Source organism: Labeo rohita, chromosome 7 (genome assembly GCF_022985175.1).
Source record: "Labeo rohita strain BAU-BD-2019 chromosome 7, IGBB_LRoh.1.0, whole genome shotgun sequence".
Classification (NCBI taxonomy): domain Eukaryota; kingdom Metazoa; phylum Chordata; class Actinopteri; order Cypriniformes; family Cyprinidae; genus Labeo; species Labeo rohita.
Genome location: NC_066875.1, coordinates 45,655,527 through 45,670,846, shown reverse-complemented (window position 1 = coordinate 45,670,846; position 15,320 = coordinate 45,655,527). Strand labels below are relative to the sequence as shown.

At 36.0% G+C, this 15,320-nt stretch overlaps 2 protein-coding genes across 2 annotated transcripts in view; both read right to left on the bottom strand.

Annotated features, from left to right (window-relative positions):
* The window catches only part of LOC127168084 (protein mono-ADP-ribosyltransferase PARP14), a 36,403-nt gene extending 32,703 nt beyond the window's left edge, over positions 1-3,700 (bottom strand). The window contains exons 1-2 of the mRNA XM_051114634.1: positions 3,358-3,700; positions 3,081-3,208 (exon numbers count right to left, since the gene is read on the bottom strand). Coding sequence (XP_050970591.1) covers positions 3,081-3,208; positions 3,358-3,526 — 297 coding nt within the window. The 5' untranslated portion in view covers positions 3,527-3,700. The remainder of the gene's footprint in view (positions 1-3,080; positions 3,209-3,357) is intronic.
* An 8-nt stretch (positions 3,701-3,708) lies between these two features.
* Positions 3,709-10,092, bottom strand: LOC127168085 (protein mono-ADP-ribosyltransferase PARP15-like). The gene is made up of 6 exons (XM_051114635.1): positions 9,900-10,092; positions 9,569-9,696; positions 7,379-7,616; positions 6,222-6,358; positions 5,925-6,102; positions 3,709-5,235 (listed from the first exon to the last, which is right to left on the bottom strand). Exons 2-6 carry the CDS (start codon positions 9,653-9,655, stop codon positions 4,955-4,957), a joined length of 921 nt encoding a protein of 306 aa, XP_050970592.1. The 5' UTR covers positions 9,656-9,696; positions 9,900-10,092; the 3' UTR covers positions 3,709-4,954.
* Between the last annotated feature and the right edge of the window lie 5,228 nt (positions 10,093-15,320).

Sequence of the window (15,320 nt, the reverse complement as noted above, 5' to 3'; positions counted from 1 at the left end):
AGCATTGGGCAGCTCAATAACAAAATGAAAATGTAACAAACAGGAAATTAGTTTGCTATATAAAAACAAATATACTGGATCAACAAATGTAAAATGTAATGACAGTGCTGACGGAGACACAATCTCTGACACTGGTCAAATGGTCAATTGCAAATATGATATTGATTAGATAGATAGAACTTTTCTTGTCAAACTATTTAAGTGCATGACAGTATGTTTACACTCTACACATTCTTTACAAACACAATTCACATACATAAACACAACAAATAAATAAATAAAAAATCCTGCTTTTTTCATTTCACATGGACCTTGTTCAGCTCTAGGACAGCCTGATGTACAAAGAAATGTTTTAATTTCACTCGATTAAATCTTGGGACTTTAAATCGACGATTAGATGGTAAACGCACAAATTCATAATGCAATACACGACTAGGATTAGAAACAATATTCCCAGCCCGTCTTAAGAGGTTCACACAGCATTTAGCAATTAGACACAGCATTGTCTGTTTTTGATCAGAAACAAACAAAGCCAGAGAACAAACGCATCTCCAAGCAACACACAGCTGTGATTCGTTACTGAATGAATCTACGTTTTTGAATGACTCACGTGAGTCAATGATTCAATGACCCCATTTATAAAGACAATCGCTTGCTTCGTTCCCTAAGGCTATGTTCTCACTTGGTCTTTTTTGACAACAAAAAGTTGACAACAGCACTTTGTTAGTAAAAAAAAAAAATCTGGCAGCGTTGCAACCGAGAGCGTCTTTTGTTGCTATAACAACAGCTGCAATCGTATGAATCTTGAGAAAAGAGGAAGCTCGCTCTTGTGCTGGTGTTTTATTTTTTATTTTTTAGCATTTTTGCCCTTTACTTGATAGGGCAGTATTTAGACAGGAAGCGAAGTGGGAGAGAGAGACAGAGGAAGGGGGATGGGATCGGGAAGGATCTGCAAGCCGAGACTGGAAAAAGGGACGCCTGAAGCGCAACGGCGTTTGTGTTAACTTCAAAGGCCGGCGCTCTGATAGCCTTGTGGGCGTTTTTTGAAGTTAACGGGGAGGAGAATGTTGGTTCACAACAATAAAATAAAAGTCTATCAATCGGCACCGTCTCCATTTTTTCTTGTTGTTTTGGAAACGTCAGTTCTGGCTACTCGCTTGTCATTGGTCAGCTGTCAAAAAGGCGCTTGACGTAGGGCGTTTCTTACAGAAAAGTTGAACTTTTTTCAACTTGAAAAGACGCTCTGAGCTGCAGAAAAAGATGCCAGCGGTGGCATTTAAAAAAGCGCTCAGGACTTTTTTGAAAAAAAAAAAAAAGTCAGTTGGCAGTTTGAAAAAAGATGCCAAGTGTGAACATAGCCTAATTGAATCAGTCTTTCAATGAATCAGCTAAATGCATGACTCACTCATTAAGACTGTTACTTGCTGCCACCTACTGGTGGATTTGGTTTCATTTTTTAAAGTATTGTTGGTAACAATGAATTTCTATGAAGCCCCTATTTATAATACATTATAATAGTATTTCTAAGGCATTATAATGAATGCATAATGCATTATAAAAAACCTTATAATATGTTATATCATCTCATGAATAATCATAACAACAATTATAATACATCATAATACTTGAGTATTTGAGGTTATAACTTTTAAGATTGTGATTATTTATAACACACTATGGACAGCATATAAAATTCTACTTAATTTATATTGGACTATATCATATTACATTTATTTTTTACATTATATTTACGTTTTATTTGGTCCCCCTAGTCTATTGACAATCAGCAATTTTCCAACTACATGTCAACTAACACTCCTTAGACTATTAGTAAACTTAGGTTAAGGTTAGGTTAGGTAGCAGGTTCACGTACTTGCAAAGTTACTTATAATCAGTTTGTCTTTTTGGGAACCATCAAAATACAGTGTTAGCATATATTTAGCATACTACTACTAATAATAACTGCTAGCTGATATGCAGTACCATCAAAATAATCAAACTGATAATACAAATGTGCCATATTACACATTCATCTGATCTGATACCTGATCTTATGGCTCTTTGAGAAATATTATTATTATTATTATTATTACTTATAAGTGGTCTTTGTATGCTTTAAGTAAAGTGACATGCGTAACGTGGCAAGATATGAGACTTATAATTCGTTATAACTATGAGGAGGTAATCATACTCTTAAAAGCTATAACCACAAATAAGTAAAAATTATAATACATTAAAACTGTTCTTATGAATACTCATGAGATGATACAACATACTATAAGGTTTTTTATAATGCATTATGCATTCATTATAATACCTTAAGAACACCCTTATAATGTATTATAAATACGGGCTTCATAGAAAGTGTTACTGTATTGTTTCATATTTATAAATTTATCATTTTATTTTTAAAACATTAAACACATTAGCATTATAATAGCATTATTTATGCACCTGTAGTTGCAGTGTAAATGCATACATGCCACCTCTTTTGTCCATTTCTGTTCCACTTCTGCAGTGCAAAAAATGAATTTTGTTCCTGCTGGTGTCATGTGGTAACAGCCCTATAGTGTCTTATTCTAAATGAAATTTATTAAATGTAAGAATTTGACATAAATGATGACTATCATAATAATAAGGTTAGGAAAAAAACCCCTTATAAATGTGAAAATGCCCTAGAAAATCAATTTAAGGGGGAAATTTATCACCACCCCATTTCTATCACTTCTGTGAACGAGACATCACAGAATATAAAGAATATAAAAATCTTTGAGAGTCAGCTGTCAATGACAGGCCAAAACCAGCACATCCAGCGTAACTAGCATATCGACAAGATCACATAAAATGTTATTTTTTCTCAAAATTACAAATCACGTGACCCAGTCCTTCAAAACCCTGACTATGCACAGCAGCTGATTTCTGAGAACCAAGGTATTTATTTTAACTATGTAGAGAGTTGGTCTCCCTCTTGGCTTCTGGAAAAACTGGTTTGACTATCGTGTATGAACAAGAAACAAGGTACAGCTGTTATATATATATCCATGCTAAATCTCTGTTTGTTTAATGACTGTGCCACTTACCTGATTTGCAGATGCTGTAGGTTGTTTGCTGCTTTCAACAACATTTTCATGTGTTAATGAAACATGGATTTCCTCTTGTCCTCCTGTTTTGATGACGTGATCCCTTCGTTGTAGTACTCTTTCCTGGGCTTTGAACACAAATGCATTTTGATGAGAATAATGAACTGTCATAATTATAAATGGAATATTTTTATTATTACAATTGTTTTGACAAGCATAAGTGAGATAAAAGAATGGCATGGATTCTATAAACACCAAACTGCAATAACATGCTTACCATTTTTGTTCATAAAACTTATCTTGTAGGTGTTGTTACCAACTTTGTAGATCTCACAGTCTCCTCCTCCAGACCTTCTCTTAATTTTAAAGTATAGTTGTATTTGTCTAAGTTCCTCATCTGACAGACTCTTTGCCTCAAAAAACACATCGTACTGGTAGTTCTCCATCTTTAATCTGCTGTTGTTTTGAGCTTTGAGATAAATATAGGTGCTCTGAGATACTTTCACTTTTGCTTCAGCTCATATTACAGGCTGTGGTTTCCATGGCCACTCCTCCAGCTTCCTCTTGATGCTGTAAGATTTAGGTAAGTGGCACGGAAACATAAATTTGCACAATAACGTTATTCAACATAAAAAAAAAAAAAAAAAAAAAGAAAAAAAAAAGGCAATGACAGGACAAAGATTGAGTGGCAAATCAACTATGCTAAAATGAGATGCTTGGTAATTAATTAAAAACTATAAAAAGAAAGAAGATGCAGTTAAGGCAGACAGTCACTTGGGTGATGTTTAAGGTCTGCTTGGAAAGTTTATCATGACACAGCGATCTGAAATGGAGAGAAAAATACAACAAACAGCAAGCACACAGAACATGGGTGGTGGGTTGGTTGCAAGCTTGGCCAAACTGAAAAGGAAGTTACAGTGCCACATATATACTTTCGCCTCACAGTGGTTGAAGAAGGGGAAACAACTGATTAACACAACTGTCAAAGTTAAGCAAAAGCCTTCTTACATCTAATCCACCACAACATCAAATAGATCTGTCATGAAAGGAAATATGTGAACAGAAAAGAAAAGTTTGGAATGTTACACATTCCAAAGACATTTCTAAAATTCTAAAGTAATGAATCAGTTAACCTGAAGCGAAATATCAGTCGCACGCTACAAAATAAATAAATGGTTTTAAGAACCATTAACATCTATGGAAACTTTTCATTGCACAAAACATTTTTTATAACAGAAAAAGATGTCAGAGATTTTTTAAATGTCTTTTAGAAGAGATCAATTTGTGTTCTTGTAAAAAAAAAATGTGAATCAGTTCCATGATCTACTGACAAATTCAACTGATAACATATTTGTTTTACTGATGTCAGATGTTTACGAAAATACATTTTCTTCAAATTAAAACAATATTAAAATGTCATTTGTTAGCATTACATTATGTAAAAATCTGAATTATATTGGATATTGGGACACTCATGTCCACTGCATACTAGCTAGTTAGCTTTTCATAAAATTGCAATACATTTTTTACAAATCAATGTTAGAGTAATGGTAAACTGACTTCACAAAAGGCTGTGAGGCATATTGTCTACAGACATTTAATTTATGAACAATTCTGTTGTTTTGTGGTTTGACAGCTTTGCACAAGTCCACAACACATTGTACTGTTGCACTGATTTTTCATACACATTCATTCAATTCCACTTTGTTTTGTATGGTTCATTCACTGTTTTTACCCTAAACTGAATAAAGATATTCTCTAAATTATTCTATATAAATGTAAATGCAACTATAACTAATAATTGTTCATGAATCATCCAGAGCTCATCCAGAACACTTTACGAGGAACAAGCCAGGGTTGGTGTTTGCTAAAGTTCATTTGAATGTGATGAGGTATTCTGGATAAGCCTGGCAGTCGTGGAAAACCACATACATGGAGGGATTCTGCATATTATCCACCAAACTTTCATAGTGGTGGTCAGGTGCCACACGAACAGGGGGCGTCTTCATGTCAGCCTGACCCTGAGCATGATAACCCGTAAGCACACGAGCCACAAACATGAGCTGAGTCCCATCTGTTGCAGGAATTGCATAGGTAGCATTGGCAGAGTAGCTGGCATTCACAGCAAAATACGTCCCATGACCGTAAATGGTGGCTGAGAAAGGTATACAAAGTCACCAGAATCAGTAAATCGAAGAGACTTCAAACTAAACAGAACAACACTGGCCAATCTGCTGGCTATATACTTGATTATTAAAACATCAGAAGTTCATTCATTGCAATAACTATTATATAAATTTTGAGCTTGAGTCACAGTTATTGCATGCTTTTATTGACAGTAGCCTTCTTTTGCCTGTTAAGACATGCCTTCACTTACAGACCTGTAGGAGCTGTCATCCTGATGTCTGAGTTCGGGGAGGTGTGAATTTCCATTTTTTGATGAGCTTTATTTAATGAGCTATAAATATTTAAATTATATATATTTAAATTAATGAACCTATATATATATATATATATATATATATATACACACACTGTATATATATGACCCTGGATCACAAAACCAGTCATAAGGGTAATAAGGGTCAAAGTGCTGAATAAGTAAGCTTTCCATTGATGCATGGTTAGTTAGGATAGGACAATATTTCTTCGAGATACAACTTGAAAATCTAAGTTTTGATATATTTAAGGTTGAAAATTTACAAAGTATCTTCATGGAACATGATCTTTACTTAATATCCTAATCATTTTTAGGATAAAAGAAAAAATGATAATTTTGACCCATACAATGTATTTTTGGCTATTGCTACAATATATTGCCTATTGATACTATATAGCAATTACCATTTTGGCCAATGAGACTGCGGTTAAAGTTTGTCTTCATGATGGCTGAGCAGGACTCCTCTGATGTGCCATGATAAAGGATCTTCTCTCCTGCTCCCACAGGACCATTTTTGTTTTCCAGCTCTTTTTTATGCACCTCGTATAACTGCCGAACATTAATGTTCTGGATGCGCTGGATCTGTTGAAATAAATTTATACACAAACAACCATAACTTGTTCTGCATAGAAGAGATTTTTATGTCCTTCTGAGTGTTTTTTGTCATGTAAAGCACGCTAAGATGGTGTTAGGTGTCAAACCTTGAGTACTGTTTTTGTGACAGTCTTCTTGAAGTCTGCATTCATGGTCTGGTACTCTGTAGATGACGGATCTAAGTCAATCACCTGTAAGGTGTCACTTTGACTCATGTTGTCCCAGTAGATGGGCAAGGCAAAATCTGTAATAGTGATTAGTTTGATTATTGATTATTATCAATGAGTTTTCATTTCAGAATCAGAATCAGAAAGAGCTTTTATTGCCAAGTATGCTTGCGCATACAAGGAATTTGTTTTAGTGTCATTAGCTTCCAGTACACAGAGACAGAAACAACATACAGACAATAAACATAAGATGAGAATAAAATACACATATGTAAATATAAATAGACAAAAATTAGAAAATAAATTGAGAAATAAATAAGTGGTATGTACAGTTGTGCTATAGATGACAGAATAGAATAGAATAGAATAGAATAGAATAGAATAGAATAGAATAGAATAGAAAGAGGCAGAGATGCAGGGATGTGCTAGGATGGGGGTGGTAACTAATAAATAAAAAGTTATTGCACATTACATTGCACAATGGGGGGAACATTTAACTGTTCATAAGGAGAATTGTCTGGGGGAAAAAACTTTTTTTGTGCCTGGTTGTCCTGGTGTTTGGGGCTCTGTAGCGCCGGCCAGATGGTAAAAATTCAAAGAGATGATGACTTGGATGTGAGGGATCCAGAGTGATTTTCTGAGCTCTTTTCCTCACTCTGGATGAATACAGTTCTTAAAGGGTGGGCAGGGGAGCACCAATAATCCTCTTGACAGTCTGAACTATTCTCTGTAATCTTCTGATGTCTGATTTTGTAGCTGAGCCAAACCAGACAGTTATTGATGTGCAGAGAACAGACTCAATGATGGCTGAGTAGAACTGTTTTAGCAGCTCCTGTGGTAGGTTGAACTTTCTTAGCTGGCGAAGGAAGTTTTTTAACTATGATAAAAAAAAAACTGACCATGTTTGCAAAACAAAAAACAGGAAAAACTAACAAAAACACTAAAACAACTAGAGAGCTAAGCACAGTGGCTGCCATGTGTGGCGCCATCTTGCACTTTTGAGTATTTTATATTATATATGCAGATCAGCATTTTTCAACTGGGCAAAAATTTTATCCAACACGATATCAAACAAATCATGGGTCACATTTTCTCACCTGGAAGGTTCTCCAGCCGTTTGAGAGCGGTCACCTGTCCTGAATCACATGATGTGGCCTCCATTTTTCTCAAGTTCACAGTCCATTTTACACCCTGTGCGTCCACAATTCCATCTTTCACATCTGTTTTCTCAAGCTTATAATTAATGTCTGTTGGTAATTTCTGCCAAACACCCAGTGGTCCTAGAATACACCACGTGACTTGAGTGAGGAGGAAGGTCTGGTCATTCGCCTTTTCCTTAGAGTTTGGGGGGAAAAAAACCCTGTTAAGCTTTGAAATGCACAATTAATTTTTAATCTTTAAAAACAAAACTTTTTTTGCTCTTTTATGTAAAGATCATAAGTTACACATTAATGCAAATCATTCTTCATAACAATTATCATGTGTTCCTTCAGTTTTTTTTAATCTCAAATAAATCCCTCATTTTCCAAAACCAAAACACCACAGAAGAACAATATAATGCAAATAGACACATCATGCAAGAGGCACTTAATTATGAGCCAAATGGATTTTGAATGCAAGTTTCTAGATAATGTAATCTTAGTTTGCCTGTTTATTGTCAAGTAAGAAGTCAGAAATAATAAACAACAGTCTCTCTTGTTGCATATATACTACAACCCCTAGTCATTCAGCTTGCTCAACTGGCTTCGGCTAGCCAGGTTGGGACAGGAACTCACTCGCTCACAGGTTGCTGTTACTCAGCCATCTGGAGAAGCTTGGGCTAAAAATCAATGTAGCCAAGAGCTCTTTGTTGAGACTACATCCCCAATTCAGTTCAGATGATCTGGTCTGTCTTCGGGAGGGCAGAGGTTGACCTCTTCACCTCAGAAGACAACTTTCACTGCCCAGTTTATTTTTCAAAGCAGCAAGCTGCTCTGGCCCATAATTGGCCCAGCACTCACTTGCACTTGCAAGTCATCAGACGGATCAGGGAAGTCAGATGCTCGGTTCTCCAGGTGACCCCACTCTGGACGAATCAGACATGGTTGCCTGAGTGGATTCAACTGCTATCAGCAGCCCTGTGACCAATATCTTTGAGGAAAGACCTTCTCTTGGCATCCCCAATGGTTATGTTTGGCCACTCAATGGTAACCTTTACAGCTTCCCGTGAGTGTAACTAACACAATTTAAGAGGTTAGAAGGCCCTCATTTATCAACAATGCATAGAAAAGGTTCTATATTTTGTCCTACGAATGAAATTTAGAATGTGTGTAAGTACAAAGTATGGCTATGATTTAATTAATACAGTTGTCTGTTATTTTTTTTTTTATTGTCTCAAGGATTCAGAAATCACACAGCATAAAATTAAAGGGTCATGAAACCCCCCTGTTTCAGCACTGGTTAGTTCTCACCACAGTTCTAAAAAAATACTGCAAAAGTGGGCGTGGTGTGCTGCGGAGCGGAGGGGGAAGAGGGGAGAGAGTCAACTTTGGGTTTAGATGGTTCAGGCAGTTTCATTTCGCTCCCACTGAATTAACAACACAAATAAATGCACAGCCATTTGCACTCTGCATCGAAAATGTACACATGAACATGCTGTTGTACCTCTATTAACTTTTAAGGCTTATTTTGAGGCGTTTATAATCCTTTTGATGGGTTGCGTCATGGAGACTTAAGAATAATCACCTTGCAGTCTACCCCGCTACAGGGAAACCTTAGACGTCTTGCTTATTTTTATCTTTGCTGGAGCAGTATTTTTAGCTCATTTGAGCTATACTCTTGTCTTGTGAGTGTTTTAGCCTACCTAATTTATGTGAAATGAATAAACATTTTGTATACTAACATCCACACCTCTGTGCCCTTCATGGTAACTGTGTGCCTTATTTTTACTGGGTAGTTATTTCCCCACACTTTAAAAAAGGGGTGGCATGGTTAGATTTTCTTAAATATTAAAGCTATTTTTTTTAATAAGGAATTGGGATTCGCAGTGCTATAGATTTTTCCCATGTTACCACGCTACATTCGTAAATACATCTGCATGCTCAGAGCATCCATATTGTCAAGTTTTAATTATGCATAGGAGGTGATTTCTGAGAACTACTATATTCAAGGCGTTTACTTTAACTACGCAGACAGTCTCTTTTTTTGGCTGCAGGAAAAACTGGTTTGACCATCTTGTATCAGCCAGAAACAAGGTACAGCTCACATAAATGGAAGCTAAATATCTGTTTAAAGACTGTGCCACTTACCTGATTTGCAGATGCTTTTGGTTGTTTGCTGCTTTCAGCAACAATTTCACACCTCAATGAAACACAGATGTCCTCTTTACCAGGCATACTGATGACATGATCCTTTCGGTCTAGTACACTTTCTTGGGCTTTAAATACAAATGTATTTTGAGTATAATGCACTCTTATCTCAAATAAAAATGATCAAAACAGCTGTAATAAAAATATGCCATTTTTTATTACAGCTGTTTTGATAATTTTATTTGAGATCATTTCACTGATTCTAACAAGGTGCAAAAAATAAACTGCAACAACAACAACAACAACAACGACAACAAAAACACACGCCTACCTTTTTTGCTTATAAAACTTATCTTGTAAATGTCATCAGATATTTTGTTGATCTCACAGTCTCCTCCTCCAGACTTTCTCTTGATTTGAAAGTATTTATGAATACGTCCAAGTTCCACATCTGAGAGATTCTTTGCCTCAAAAAACACAGCATGCTAGTAGTTCTCCATCTTTAATCTATTGTTGTGTTCAGCTTCAACATGAATACAGGTGCTATGAGACACTTTCACTTTGCTTTAGCTCATATTACAGGCTGTGGCTTCCATGGCCACTCCTCTTGATGCTGTGAGGTGTGGTAAATGGCACAAAAGCATAACATCCCTACTATAACCCTTATAGTGTTGCACAATATACCGATACTTTAAGTACCACGATACTTTGCTTTTAAAAACGGTACGATTCCGCATTTTACAAGCACCGGTACTTTAAGAATGCATTTTAATAAGAGCCTTATTTCTGCGTCTTTGTGTTGGTGCATGGCCCAGACACGTAGTTTTGTTTACTACAGGTGTGACGCCCGCGGTGTTTTCAGCCTCTGCCGCTCTCAATATATGAGAACATGAACACATGAACATAATCTCTAGAACTGCTCTGAGATTTTACAGTTCCTTTTGCGGAAAACTATCGTCATATAATGAAGACCCTAAAGGTCTTCACAGTAACCCGTCAGAATAAAAGTTCGGTTTAACTTCGGTCAGAAATATATTAATATATTACTTAATGAAAAGATAGTACTACTAGTAATAATAAAAATATCATTAAAACAATGTTTAAGGAATATTTACCAGAAAAATGTATTTATCAGAAAATTGTAAATACACAACACAGTATTTCTGAAAAAACAGAAAAGAAATAAATAGCCTATAATAAATTAATTATTCATCAAATCTAATTAACCTTTAGAAATTCGTTAGACTTTTGATAATAAAAATGTAATGAAACGATTAAAGTAAAATCCAGAAAATTAATGGAAAACATATTTCATAGGGCCTTAAAAACATGTCATTTTTGTTAAACTTTTAATAAATTGCTGTTAAATTCTGCAAGTTCATGATTTCAATTAATTAGACATGTTTTTGATATATTTTTTTAATGTAACCATTAAAATCTAGAAAAATTAAAATAGAATTTAGGAAAAAATAAAACAGATTTCATAGGGCCCTCTGTATTTCATTTGTGTCCTTGTTTTATTGTAGTTGTCCTTTAGTTTGTTACTTGCATCTAGGTTCTTATTATTAATAACAAAGATAAAATAACAAAAAATGACACGTCATGATATAAATTGTTGTTGTGAAAGGACATTGTAGTGAATGTTTGTACCCACACAACAAACTGTATCCATTGAAAACATATCTTCTTACATTTTTATCATAATGTATGTTGAAGATATACCTTATTTGGCAAAATGCCTGCGTTAATGAATAGTGGTAAAAAAAAATAAAAGTTCGTAATAATGTTAAATAATAACAAACATAAGGAAAACAATAAAATCCTCAGAACATTTTTTCTAAAGATTTTATTGTTCTCTGTTTTCCTTATGCTTTTTGTGTCACTTACAGTTAAAGTCCTTTTCTGATTTTGTTGTTGTTTGCAACGTTGCAATGTTTTACTCATTTTAAAAATATTATTTTTTTGTATTTTACATGGTCTGATGTTGGAGTAGCTTCACCTGTGTGAGAGATTTTACTCATATTCACTGAGAATTAAAAATAATTTAGTAGAGGTAGAGACATATAGACTGTTACAGAGGTGCGAGAGGCAAGCGGATCCATGTGCATACTTTTATTCAGAGGACGAGACATAGACATGGTCAAAAGGCAGGCAGTGTCGAACAACGGCAGACAGGTACATAGACAGCAAACCAAGAGTAATCCTTAAAACAGGCGAGGGTCAGTCCAGCGGCGAATGTTATCCGTAGGGCGAGGCAGGAGAATGGTCAGACAGGCGAGAGTACAAAAGGCAGGCGGCGAGACAGACTAAACAAGAAAACTAGGCAAACCAGAAAACTAGATACAGGATAACGGGGAACGCTTTGTACGAATGCTAGAGACACAATTCAATACTCGGCAATGTGTGACAGGAAGATCGGGGTATAAATAGTGTCTCTGATTGGACGCGGGTGAAGTGCAATGGCTGATGGGGAATGTAGTCCAGGGTGTGGTGAAACAGTCAGTGAGGTGCAAGGTGAGAGCGACATCTGGTGGTGAGCAGTCCGCAGCTCACCGACCAGATCCGTAACATAGACCAGGGAATCCCCACCCCTTCCCATCTCTCCAACCCAAATATTACGTATCATAACGTAGCAATGTATAAACATATTTGGAGGTTTTTACTTGGAAACTTTCTTTACTTTTACTTGGAAAACCAACTATATGTTTTCTAGCATTCAAATAACAATGGCTAAACCTGAAACTATAGAAGATGGATTAGCGATAAATTTCATTTGCAAATAAGGTAGGAAATGTAAATAATTATAAATGTACACCTGCCATGGTGTTTCTTATTTGTCCTCTGTAATCCCTGAGTGTGTCCCTGTTACTCAGCATATCACTCAACACTGCATCATATTAAATACAAAAATATTCTCAGCAAACAATAATGAAGATAAACATATGACAGTTTGCCTGGACATATTGAAAACAGAAAAACAGAAGAAGAAAAAAAGAGACAAAGGGATGCTGCAGTAGTTTAGGCAGAGTTAATTTGACACTGTGGAGTAATTCTAAAAAAATGTAGGTCTAGGTTTTTTGTCACCATTCCTGAACAAGCATATGATTAGGCATTATACACAACAATGTTCTACAACAACGTCACGTTATATCTGAAAGTTTTCTTTTAGTTAAATACATATAGGCGTTTATACTCAAAACAAAACAGAAAAACTAAAGCAGAACGTGCCAATTACAGTACAGAACGAACATATACTCGAGTCTAAGTTCATGTTGTTTATATTGTTTATCATGTTATTGTTGATAAAAACAATATTATCCACATGCTCAGGTGAAAGTTGGCTCCTCAGTTCGATAAAAAGAATGTGTGCCAACACAGACGTTTCAGAGACACAAACATACTGTACAAAGCAATGTTTCTGTTCTTAAACCACTCTCCCTCAAAGAAACTTAAAGGAAACATATGTCTCAAGATCATTTCGCTATCAGATTAGCTTCATTCTGGGTATAGCTGCGCTTAGCCTACCTGCAGTGGATGCAGTGATGGACAGCTGTCTTTCCTCAGTCTCATTGTGGTGGTGATTTTATGATAACTCAGTTTCACTGAATCATTTGATCAAAACTAGGCTAATTACATTTTGTAAGATCATTTAGCAAGATCATTTCGATCAAAGTAATTCCAAACTTTGCGAGCCAGAGGACGAAATTTTGTGATCAAATACAATCAATTTGTTAACACGCCCCAAAGCGCCATTTAGTTATCAAGTTTACCCAAAAATGAACATTAGCCCATAATTTACTCACCCTCCAGGCATCCTAGGTGTATATGACTTCCTTCTTTCAGAGGAATCGTCCTGGTTTTATCATTGCATGGGTGGGTGTTTCTTCTTGTCAGTCCAAAACAAGTCCAATAAAGTGCATCCATCCATAAAAAAAAGTAACTCACTCTAATCTAGATTGCACAGGCTGGTCGTACCCGGAAGCAGCTCCAGGCGGATGACACAATACGTCAGAAGAGATGAACGCGAATGTGCCGTGGAGAGATCGAAACAAAACAACAGTCACGAATTAGAAGTTCAAAACAAGGATTTGTCAAGGAAAATACAGGATTTCAATATAAACCAAGAGGAGACTGGTTTTCCTTAAGGAAACTTTGCTTCCTTTGCTCCTGTACACAAACATTGGTTTTCACGAGATTCACCAGGACGTGCGCAACATCGACGTCCTACGTCATCCATCCAAAGCTGCTTCCGGGTACGAAACGGATTGTCTTTCACAACCAATGACTTCTATCATTTATATTAATGATATTTTAACTTCTTTATCCTTCACCTTCAGGCAGTATGTCAATATGTCTTTGAAGCAGTGGTGGCTTAATGGTTATAGAGTCAGACTTGTAACCCAAAGGTCATGAGTTCGAGTCACAGAACCCCATACATTTGACATTTTAAATAGGGTAACTTGTATTCTGTAACTTATTAAATTTTCAAAGTAACCTCTGCAACACTGCACATGCAAAATATGTGTCGCATTGTACAGTCCTGGGAATGTCTGTAATTTCCCAGTCTACCATATATATAAAGTGTGAGACTTACTTCTTTTGGAGTTGTAGCTGGATCATGAACAGTGGATACTGATTCATCCTTGAGTTTTAACATTTTAGAAAGCCTGCCTTGAATTGACCCTTATTCAGAAAGCAGTCTGGAGTACGAATTTAGGTGTATTTGGTGGCGCATTACCATCAAAAACAAAACTAATTCACTGCGTCCTCAGTGGCTCTGATGTCGGAATAAAATTAAGATTCTTAATTTCACTTTTATTGTACATCTAACTACAAAGCACCTGCATTGCTTACGAGACATTGTTGACACTACAGCACTACAGGTAGAAATATGCTAACACGGGACAGTCTGTCAGCAGTCGTGGGCTTGATAATTGAGAATGCTTAGGTTTGGGAATTAAAAAACAAGAAATTAATGGATTTTTATCATTGTAGGGTGGTTGTGTCCACACACTGCTAAGACACATTTATATGCAAACACCATGTAAAAGTTAATTTTGGGTCAGATGTTTCCTTTCATTATTAAAGTGATTAGTTTTTGTGGGTTCATAAGTTTCCCTGAAGTACTTCCAGTTAATGTTTAAAAGAATTGCACTGCTTCTGAAAATTGCGCAAAATCCTACATGTCATACAAAACAACATCAGATGGTTTCTTCATGATAGTTTGACGCGGACATGAGAACTGAGAAGGAAAACTTGTAGTATGTCCAAAACACATTAAATTGCATAACCTGGAGCACTAGTTAGTTATGGAATAAAGCATGAAAACATATCACCTAAAGATAGTAATAAGAGATGACTGACTGGACAATGTCAGAGGATTTGGTGTGCAACGGATCCTGAGTGTCATTAGCGCTTCGTCATTAGGACCTTTTCAAAAACACTGGTAAATTACCATTATGAGAAGTTTTAACATTACCAATAAAATACTGGCAATGTTCTCTGTGTGAGTACAGAACAAATTGAATGGTATAAGGATGTATGAGTTCAGAGACATCTGCTCTGGCCCAATCATAACATTCTAACAGAGATGACACAATTACTCCGGCTGTTTATGGAAGTCATGAAATGTCTAAAGTTGTTTAATACGATGTCTCTGGGTCAAAAGCAGCTGCATGAATGTGAACGTTTGACAGGAAAACGAAAACATCAACAAAAACACTGACCACGTATACCACGAATGGTGCTTTAC

Excerpts from the sequence above, each read along its gene's own strand:
- LOC127168085 (XM_051114635.1), bottom strand. The coding sequence starts at position 9,655 with ATGCCTGGTAAAGAGGACATCTGTGTTTCATTGAGGTGTGAAATTGTT. Across the intron at positions 6,103-6,221 it reads TCACAAAAACAGTACTCAAG|ATCCAGCGCATCCAGAACAT; the intron begins GTTTGACACCTA and ends TTATTTCAACAG. Across the intron at positions 5,236-5,924 it reads CAGTCTCATTGGCCAAAATG|CCACCATTTACGGTCATGGG; the intron begins GTAATTGCTATA and ends TACCTTTCTCAG.